Source organism: Rosa chinensis, chromosome 2 (genome assembly GCF_002994745.2).
Source record: "Rosa chinensis cultivar Old Blush chromosome 2, RchiOBHm-V2, whole genome shotgun sequence".
Lineage (NCBI taxonomy): Eukaryota > Viridiplantae > Streptophyta > Magnoliopsida > Rosales > Rosaceae > Rosa > Rosa chinensis.
Genome location: NC_037089.1, coordinates 24,266,928 through 24,277,895, shown reverse-complemented (window position 1 = coordinate 24,277,895; position 10,968 = coordinate 24,266,928). Strand labels below are relative to the sequence as shown.

The 10,968-nt window shown below is 39.5% G+C and overlaps 1 protein-coding gene across 1 annotated transcript; it reads left to right on the top strand.

The window, feature by feature from the left end:
• The first annotated feature begins 2,206 nt into the window (after window positions 1-2,206).
• Window positions 2,207-3,507, top strand: LOC121051877. Its single transcript, XM_040515437.1, has 2 exons — window positions 2,207-2,445; window positions 3,009-3,507. The coding sequence occupies exons 1-2, from the start codon at window positions 2,222-2,224 to the stop codon at window positions 3,157-3,159; spliced, it is 375 nt and encodes a 124-aa protein (XP_040371371.1). The 5' UTR covers window positions 2,207-2,221; the 3' UTR covers window positions 3,160-3,507.
• Window positions 3,508-10,968: the final 7,461 nt, after the last annotated feature.

The following is a 10,968-nucleotide window of genomic DNA, read 5'->3' as shown; positions in this document are numbered from 1 at the left end:
TTAATTATCTATTGTATGGACTTGCAACAACTAGTATTAGATAATCTTTGAAGATCGGAGCCTACTCATCCTCCATATAGTCCATACCTTGACTTGTTTTTTTATGATTGAGTTGCAACCCTCTTGTTTTTTTTTTTTTCCTTTTTACTTTTTGGTAAAATAGGGGCCAGAAGGTCCAAAAGGAAAGAAAAAAGAAGAAGGAAAAAAAAGTTGTATCCGAAGCGATAGACGTCTATTGGGAGGCAATACACGTCTACTAGGGGGTAATAGATATTTTAAATTGATGTTATTTTTTTTTTCTTTAATCAAAGTTTTATTTGTGTAATTTTAGAAAAATTAGTTCCCATTTCTATAATCGAAAAGTCTATTGGGGGGCAATAGACGTCTATTATGGGGCAATAGAGGGCCAATAGACGTCTATTGAGGGGCAATAGAGGTTTTTAGAAAAGTCCGGTGGGTGGCAGCCGGTGATCGGAATCCGGCGGCCGGTGACCGGCTCCGGCGAAGTTTTCTATGGTTTCTCTCTCTTCTATTCTCTCTCTCTCTCTCTCTCTCTCTCTCTCTAAGTAACAAAGATGTGAGGGTAAAATGGTATTTAAAAAAATGAAAAACAAAAAAAAAACTTAATGGGGTATTAGGGAAGACCCCCTTAGAGTGTTTTTGGTAAGAGGGAATTAAAATAACTTAATGGGGTAAGTGGGAAAAAAAATCCCTAAAAATGGGGTAAATGGACAAAATCTCATTTTTATATATGAAAAAATACATATTGCCAACGATATATTTGTTGCAAAAGCCTCTTATAAAAAATTAAGAAAATAAAAAAAACACCTTTATCGATGAATTTTTTTTGTTTTGCCCCTAAAATAATAAAAATGGAACAACAATGACGAGGAATTCTTCATAAACAAAAATATTCTTAAGCTCCTCCTGGAAACCCTAACGATTGTGACTCTCACTCTCCATGGACGCACGTCTGATCGACCCGAAGGTCCTCCAAGTCGGCTTCTTCACTCCCACCCCCGCCGAGCACTTACCTGTTCGGACCCAATCCGGACCCGCAGTCCCAACCTCCTCTGTTCCTCTCTCCGAATCTCCGGCCGGCAACTCACTCTCTCCCTTCATGATCCCCCCTCCGACACCGTCGCGATCCGCACGGCCGCCGTGGCTGTTCTGGAATCGGCGATGCGGCGGTTGGATTCCGACGAGCAAGTGCCGGTGGGGAGTTACAACCCGTCAGAATCGTTGTTAGGGTCCTCTTCGGTGGCCTTGTCGCCATCAAGCAGGGTCAAGGATGGGACTCTGGAGTTCTCGACCTCGGTGCAGTGGTGTCGCCGAAACGGCTCCGGCAAGATGGCCTGGAGTTTGCCCGGCGGAGGATTTGATCCGCCGCTTTGAGAACGCCTCTTGAAGTTCCAGGTATGCTGAGTGCTTGATTGAATCGCATAAATTGAATTCGAAGTTTTTGGTTTAGTTTGATTGATTGGGAATACGATTCAAATTGAGCTTGATAGACACGTGTATCAATTAGCTGAGTGAGCATTTTGTTCTACAGAATGAAGTTCCTACAAGCTCAGAATAGTCGAAAGCTAAGCCGATCGACTAAGGCCGAAAGGCGTGCTCTGCAGGAGGCTCAACGTGTTGCGAAAGTCGCCACTAAAGGTTTGGACATGATCTCTGCTTTTCTTTTTATATAGTTTGGAATTGGAAGTCTAGCTGCTATTAGCTTATTAATGTCTGATGTAGTCTATGAGGAAATAAAAGCCTATGGTTGCTGAACTGTTTCTAAACAATCTTAATGGCATTTTCGTTGGACATGTTTTTAGCACACTAAATGTGGAGCTAGATGTGTTTTGGTTCTTCAAATCAGTGTGTAAGTGAGTACGCAAGTTCAATTGCAACTTCTGAATGTAACTGTTGAATTAGTTGCGGTGATTTGTGGAAACATTACCTTGGAAGCTGAATTCAAAACGCTTTTGAAGTATTTGTGTTTTCTTGATCTTCTTCACCTTTGATTTCTAGTGTATGCGGAATTTCTCCTAGTCACAGATGTAAACCACTTTTTTTTTCCCCGTTGAAAAATTATAGCTGAGGAGGAGGAGCTACGAGTAAACCTGTAAAGCAGCCTTCCCAAAAGAAAGATACTCCTGCTGTTGCATCTTTAGTGGTTGCTTCTGACAAGAAGGGTGGTGATCGACCAACAGATGATGTTCCTCCTCCACGTATGCAGTTTGATGATAAGAACCTAGTGGAAAAGGCAAAAAGGCGTGCTGTGGTCAATCAAACAGAAGCTAAAAACAGAGTTGAATTGTTCCGGCATCTGCCTCAATATGAACGGGAACTCAGCTTCCAGATCTCGAGTCAAAGTTTTTTCAACTTGATCTTCAAGGTCAATGTGAATGTTGAGGACTTTATCTCGGATGAGCTAATAGAATATATCCATGATAGGTATGTAATTTGCTGCTCTTATTAAATGTTTTGGTTTCTTAGCATTAAGCTGCAACTCGGACATGGAATGTTTCATTGTGGTCTAGGTTTAATTAAGAAGTTTACTAGGATATGCTTCTCATAGATGTTCTTCCCTATGTTTGCGTGTGCAAGGTTTCATTGTAGATGTATTTGTGCCTTTAAGTTAGTGGATCACTAAAAGAGGATTTCATAAGTTATGATTAAACTGGTGGAATGGCATATATATGGTATAATTCATTAGATGTCTTATCAACTTGAGAAAATGAAGAGGTTAAGGGGTGATCAATTCTGTGGAGGTGTAAATGTCATGATTTAGAAAAGAAAAAACACCAAGAAATATTAGGACTACTAACCTCTCTATAATAAGACTACTAACCTCTGAAGTAAATCTCTGAATGCTGTCGTATTAAAGTCGTATAGTATATGTGAAGTGAATCTAACATGTAATTAATCATTGAAATAATGTATATCTGTTGACATATTGCTCTGCCAAACATGATCTCTCTAGGAGAAAATATAATGGTTTCTGCAATTCGTTTCAGGTGTGACAAAAGGAATGAAAATTCAATTCCATGTTCAATAGATAAGATCACAAAGGGGAAGGCAGGTTTGGACTTTGGAGTACATTCCTTAACTAGCAATGTTTTTCAAATTGGAGACCAAGTTAAGGAGATTAAAGGTGCAGTCAACTAAGTGGAGGAAGACCGCTGAGGAAGCTGCTGCTATTCTTTCAACAAGAAACAAAGGGAAGTTTGTGGACAAAACAAGTTCTCTTGATAGCCACTACAATCCCTTGAGTTCACCTTATTCAGAAGACTTGGACGATGATTCGCCAAAGGCATGTTCAAGAAGATTGGTCTGTTATGGAAGACGGGCCAAAAGTAGATGGAATTATGCCACAGGTTTCTTATCATTGTCAGGTATTGTTATGATGGGTTCTATATGTTCTTTTATTCCACGATAATGTGTTCTCTTCCTTTTATTTTATTGTCTCATAACTTTGAACATCAAACTTAGCTTAATTGCTTTTTGTTTTACCAAATTCAGATCATGCGGGGCTTGGTACCTAGTGATAGCTAAACTAGGAGAACTGATCAGCATACTTTTATGATGCTTATATTGTGTACATATTTTTACTTGTCAGGTGGAAATCACAGCAGCAAGCATGAAGCAGAGTTAAGCCATGTAGGTTCTGTATCATGCTCTTTTGCTGCAGTATGTGCTAACTTGTGAAGCTTCACAACAAGCTTGGAGGTGATGCAAATAAGAATATAGTGCACAAGATGCTTGACAAAATGGCACAGGAAGGTTTTGTTGAAGCGAAAAGATATTATGTCAGCTTTTGATTCATGTATAGCTAGCTAGAAATGCTTTCTTGTTTGGTACATTATGTAGTTACTTGAATGCATGGATGTTTGAAAACTGGTAATTGAATTATATGGATTAGAGTTGTGATGCCCCGGAAATTCGTAATTATTTTTCGAGGATTTTCCGGAATCTAATTTTTGGTTGTTGGACGGTTTCGTGGCTCGTGGATGGAGCGGAAGTGTTTCGGATGAATTTTTATTCGGAAAATATGACTTCAGGGGGGTTGCAAAGGTTGACTTTTGAAGCATTGGGATTCTCCAAAAACTTCCTTCACGAAAGTTGTAGAGCGCGTCGATACGAGTTTGTGGACATGTGGAACGCGAGAATCGGAGTTCGTATGAGAAAGTTATAAGCGTTTGAAGTTTTGGGAAAGTTCTATAAATAGTAGTTTCCATTTTCGGAAACTTACTATTTTCATTTCTTTCACTCTTCTTTTCCGGAAATCAGAAGCTATGTTCTCTCTCTTCTTTGCACGTGACCCGACCCGAACCCGGTGACCCGACCCGGATTTTCAGGCGATCTCCGGCCACCTCTAACCTTGAAACCTACACAGAACGATTCGCCTCTCTCGTGCGGTCGTCTCTGTGGCAGCCTCTTGAGGCGATTTGTGGTGGAGGAAGTACAGCAAGGCGGTGCAGTTTGAGGATTTCGGACCCGGTCGGAAATCCTTGTTCCGACGTCGGCGAGGCTTCAAGTCTTCTTGGTTGAGCTCAGAGCAACCTCCTTGATCGATCCTTGGTGGTTGTTTGGATCGATTCACGTGAAACCTTGTTTAATTCAGTCCGGATTACTGTTCAAGGCTTGTGAGGTAGTTTTTGACCCTTTATGCTTGTTTTCTGACTTCGAGCTAGTTATGAGAATTCACAAGCATGCTTAGATGAAGCTTTTTGATGTTGGGAGTTTTGTGAAATAATAAGTTTTTGGCCGGTGGCGGTGCACCACCGTCTGTGGTGGTGTTCCGACGGTGTTCCAGCCACTTAAGGAACTATTTTTGGTATTTTATATGTTCTACGCGTTGATACAAGCGTTTCGATATATAATATGCAAATTTTGGAGTTCATATGAAATTGTTATGATTTTTGCAGTTTCATACCGATCGATTTATTCTATCCGTGAGGATTCGAGCGTCCGATCGACTTGTGGTTTGGTCACATCGATTGTAGACATATTCCGGAGACTTTGGGAGGTCTCGGATGTGGTTTTTCCTCGATTGGCGCCACTTTGGGGATTTTAGTTCAAAACAAGCGTTTCGAACTTAAATCATTTGTGAATCGTTACTGATTTGAGATCATTGGTGATTAGGTGCTTCGAAAGGTGAATTGGACGAGTTGTTGGTGATAGTGTTAGTTCGGTTCTGTATAGAAGACGCAGCGGGATTCTAAGGTGAGTAATCTCACGAAGTTCATTCACGAACGGGAATACCCTTATTTGTTTTGAGAGTTACTTATTAACTGCAAACTATAGTTGGTATTAGTAGGCATTCCTGAGCGGATGACTACATATAGATATATATATATATATATATTTGCGTGAAATATATATGTTTTGGGTGGTTTGTGGATTTATGAAAACAATATGCATGAAATGATGATTTTTATTGTTTTGGGGTGTGGCTTTTGGAAAACAAATGATTTGTGGAAATGATTGATTTCGATTTGTTTTGAAAAGCGTTGAGATTTGAGAAAAGCGTTGAGATTTGGATATGAAAACAATATGCATGAATTGATGCTCCTTATTGTTTTGTGTTATGGCTTTTTGGAATACAATAATTATGGAAATGTTGATTTCGATTGTTTTCAAAAGCGTTGCGATTTGTGTAACATTTTGGGTCCAATGTGGCTCCTTTTATGTTTTTCTCCAAGGGACAGTGCGGCCCGAGGATCGAAGGTCTAAGACCTTAGGCAGAATATCAGGTGATCACGTCTTTGGCCGGACGAGTGATTACGTTTTCAGTTAGAGCTCTAATCTGTCTGCCATATAGGTAATTCATGGGGTAACGGGAATTGGTTATTGACAACTCATGACATTACGTATTTTTAGAGAACAAGGTGTGAGTTGCTTCCTTATTAATGGTTTTTAAGGGGACAAGGTGCAAGTTGTTTTCCTTATTAACGATTTGATAGAAATCAAGGTGTGAGTTGCTTTCTATGGTACGCTTATGGTACAACTGATAGAATTCAAGGTGTGAGTTATTTTCTATGTTTTAACTGATAGAATTCAAGTGTGGGTTGTTTTCTATGGTACGCTTTTGGTACAAATGATAGGAACCAAGGAGTGAGTTGTTTTCTATGTTTCGATTTGAAAGGAAATTAAAGTGTGAGTTATTCTCCTTTATTTTTTGTTTTAATGAATCAAAGCATGAGTTGTTTTCCTCGTTTTGGCGTGAGTTGTGCATGTGTATTTTGAGTTACTCATACGGGCTTGCAAAAGCTTACCGGGTTTGTTGTGTGACAACCTGGTACACTATTCAAACTGTGTAGGGGTTAATCCTGCAGGTTAGGATAATCGGGGCTGAAACTGAGGGAGCGCCTTTGCAGCTTTACGGTTGGAATCCATTTTCATGACTTTACCGTAGATGAGGTTTTCCGTTGTAGTTAAACTCTGAGAAGCATTTACATTTTATCTTGTTGTTGACAATTTAATTCGTAAGCTTATGTAATATATGACTCTGTGGAGCGGGTCAATATTGATATAGTAGGTTCAGGGCATCAATATGTGTGTAAGTTAAAGGGAAAAAGTTTCCAGGTATTTGGTATTGATGACTGAATGTTTCACGCATGTATAATTATGAGATTATATATATCGATTTTCATGTGTGTAAAATCAGGGGCGTGACAAGAGTACTATTTGTGTGGTAATTATTGTCCAATATTCAGTCATACAACATAATACAAAATAATGTTTTGTATGACTGCAGGAGAGTTCAAAATTAAGGCTTCTCCTACAACAGTCATTGGCTATTAGCCAATTTGATTACAATATTCAAACTACAGCTAACCAAATGTTTTTTTTTTTTTTACTTTTCTTCTTTTTTTAAAGAGGATCAAAGGGTTTCACTCCTGTCCCCATGGTGACTCAAACCCATGACTTCGTACATAAGTAGTGGGTGCTCTAACCACTGAGCTAACATCACTTAGCTGTTGTGTGAACTAACAACTAACAACAAAAGAAATAAAATTTTGTCTCTGTTGTCTGAATGCAATAACAGACAAGGGAGATAATTTCACTTTGGTTGTCTGTTACTTATCTTAGACAACAAATAATGAGTTATATCTGGTGTGTGTTGTGAATCTCAGACAACAAACAATGAGTTATGGTTGTTGTGTGTTATGAATCTCAGACAACAATTAATGAGTTATAGCTATTGTGTGTTATGTGTCTCAGACAACAAAGAGAGAATTATAGTTGTTGTGTGTTATTGATTTCAAACAACAAATAATGAATCATAACTGTTGTGTGTTATGAATTTCAGACAACAACATAAATTATCTTCTGTTGTCTGAATGGCCGAGACATCCCCACGCATGCCAGGCACATACCTGCGCAGAATTCACACAAGGGAAATAGCTATTCTATTGAGCCAACTATTGTCAGACAAAGGTGGAATCACCGTTGTGTGATCTTTCAATCACACAACACTCACTTAGATCACGGTGGACTTGGTCATCAGACAACAAAAATCCACCGTTGTCTGATTAACTTTTTGTAGTAGTGTATGATGTGTTTATTCGTTTCTATTGTCCTTATTGGTCATTTCATATGAATTGACAAAGTCAATTATCACTTAAAAAAGAAAGAGATCCAAATGTCAATTAAAGAAGTATGATCATAGAAGCACTCTTTTATATATCCTTAATCAACAAGAAAAAGATACAGGTAAAGAGTGGAAATAAGAACACCCAAACAAATTACAATTGGTGCTTTGTACATGCAATCCAAATACAGATTCAGATACCCTTTTTTGTGTGAGCTCATGATCAAAGTTAGTACCTAATCCATAGATATAGCTTCAACCCCAAGAAATTATCCCCAATGAAATATACAAGTTTTCTATTAGAAACCTACACTGGACTGGTTCTGTAGTATATTATAAAAGAAGCCCAGCCCATAATCTATTGAAAAGTAAACCGAAATACTTGTGGACCAGGCAAGTTTCAAACTAATCCAGCTCGTATGCACCTGACATTTCATTTCCAATTTTCCCAGTTAAAACATTTCGTGCATCATTTATGCGACAGATGTCCTAATGTGTTAAACTTAGAAGAAATAAAATAATGCACTCATATCACAGGTTTAATCTATCTTCATAGTTCAACTTAGTTTAATTTTTCAATATTATTGTTGTGATGGTGTTGATATAGATGGATTTGGTGTTTGATTTGTTCCCTAATGCCATGCTCCTAGCGTGCTAACGATTGTACATGACAAATGTTTTTGCCCTAAATTTCAGTCCGTACAAAATGGGTTGTCTCTTGGCATAGGCAGACGAGGCCTGAACCTATAGCCCCCAACCCAATGAGTCTCAAAATTTTTATATATGAAAAAATACATATTGCCCAACGATATATTCATTGCAAAAGCCTCTTATAAAAAAGGGAATTTTTATATACACATCCCAATTTTTTTAATACACACCCCAGTTTTTTGAACAAATTTAAATCTCAAATTTACCCTTTTCTCAACTAATACAAAAAAAAAAAAAAAAAAAAAAAAACTGGGTTCACCAGAAGAACACAACGAGTCCACCAACAAGCAATCATCCCAAAATTCATTGGCAAAGAAGATATTTAAAAACCAAACTATTAGCATCTAGTAGAAACCCAAACGATTTTTAGTTTCCTCTACGCAGCAGTATCTATCTTGAAGAGTTGTAGATGTTGTTGTCTTATTGATCAAGCTCAAACCTTCAAAACTCTTTATATTACAGTACATACAAGAACATAAAATGCTCGGTCATCATTTCATTTGGAATAGTGGAAAATAAACAAAAGGCATGCACTAGGAACTTGAGCATTGGAAGAACTTCATATCACAGGACCAAAATAATAGTATTGAATTGGAATAAATTCAATAATCAATCATTAATCAAAGAAAAACAGAAAATAGGCTGGGATGGAAGAGAAAAAAGAGAGGAAGAGAATAGTAGGCCTCATCAACGGGCCGGACTGGGCCTTTCTCCATTTTTAAATAGTAGCGGGCCGGGCCGGGCCGGACTTTATTGTAAATTGAAGGATCCAAGCCCATCCATTTAATACGGGCCTCGCGGGCTTTTTCGGGCCGGGCCGGGCTAAGCCTTGCGGGCTTTTTTGGGGCGGGCCTTGCGGGTTTTATTTACAAATAAATCTTTAAAGATAATATTTTTTATAAACTTATATTTATATATCATACACTCCAAAGAGAAACCTCTATCAACTTAAATAAAATGGAAAAACCGACCGTTAGATGAGATTATTATAATAAATTATGAGTGTGGTAAAAAATTTAGCCAATTTCACCATATATTCGAATCCGATCGAATTGGTCAACCGTCGTTACTTGTATGTTTTCTTGGTTGACCGATGGCATGACGACCGCGAAACATGCTTATTTTTTCACATCATGTCTGTAAATATTCCACGATGGATGTGCGTGGACATAAGATAAAAATTTCAATTTTAATTGCAACGATGTTGGCCTATATCAATTTTGTTGGCCTATATCAATTTGCCTCCTAAAGTCATATGACTTGTATATTGCATTTAAATTGTAGAGGTTCATTCTAAAGCAACCATGAAGTGGAAAATGAATTTAGAGAAATCAACCGCTCGATTGAAAGATTGTAATGTTTTATGGTGATTGTAAAAAATTCAGCTAATTTGATTCTTGTTTCGAATTCGATCAATTAGGTCAAATTTAGTTACTCTTATAAACCTATATCTATATATCATACACTCCAAAGTGCAACCCCTATCAATTCAAAGAAAATGGAAAAATTGACCGTTGGATGACATTATTACAATAAATTATGAGTGTGGTCAAAAATTTAGCCAATTTCACTATTGTTAATGTCTAAAAGTCTAGCGGTAGCTGGACCTTAGTTAACGCTGATCCGGCGGGCGGATCGATACCTTTGTTGTGAGTGGTTCCCGTTACCTGTCAAATAAAATACAATGGGTGTCAGAGGGAGACCGCGCCGGGCGGTCTTCAACTCTCCGATGCCTAAGTTAGTCAATGTATTTATGTTGACAAAGTAACAGTAGGTAAGTATTGAATGCGTCATTAATGAGGAGAGAGGAGAGAACCTTTTATAGGTGAGGAAGAGGATGATCTTCTCTTTGTTTTCGATGTGGGACTGATGGTGCTTCAGTTCCCAGTTTCAGTAGCTTCTGATGCCATCTTGACACGGCGCGTGGCGGCGCGTCGGCTGTGCTTTGGGGTTGATCCGGGGCTCAGGCGGTAACCCGGCTAACTGTCTTTACGCCAGTCACTCATATGGTGGGCGTTGGTACCCCTGGTGGTACCATGAGCGTGGCTCATTATAGCTAATTATGCTTGCAAATGGACATGTATGTACAAGTCCCCCAAATCCCCAGTCAAGGAGGGCAATCTTGGTTGGGGAGTTGATCGGCGGTTTGAAGCGTTTCTCCCGCTAGACTTTGCAGAAGCATAATTAGCGTCAGTGCGTTGTCAACCATGGATTTACTGAGCAAACGCTTTGTGCCCTTTCGGGTGGGCCCCTGCTAGGCCCCCCAGGGAGTCCCCCACTCCCCGGCTAAGATGGACCTCCGGATGGTCGTTGTTATTGTTTGTTGAGGGGGAGCTGCACGGAGCAGAGGGTGTTGGGTTGCGAGCCCAATCTTAGCACCCAGGTGATGGGGGTCAACGTACCTGATCAGGGCTGTCGTAGACTGTTGACTAGTCCCCGTGTCCCGTAGGGACATTCTGACCGTAACCCCGCGTGGCGGCGTTGTCAGAGAGGCGTGGCCTCGGGATCCGCCGCTGGCGGAAGTCCCCCGCTAGATGTAGCAGGAAGCAGTGTCAAGTAGACGTGCTTGGTATTTTATTGAGCGGTGTTGCGCTGAATAAAGTACGCAGCTTGTCAGATGAGAAATGGGGTCAGCCAGCGGTGCGCTGTGTAGCGGAGGACGCCCCGTT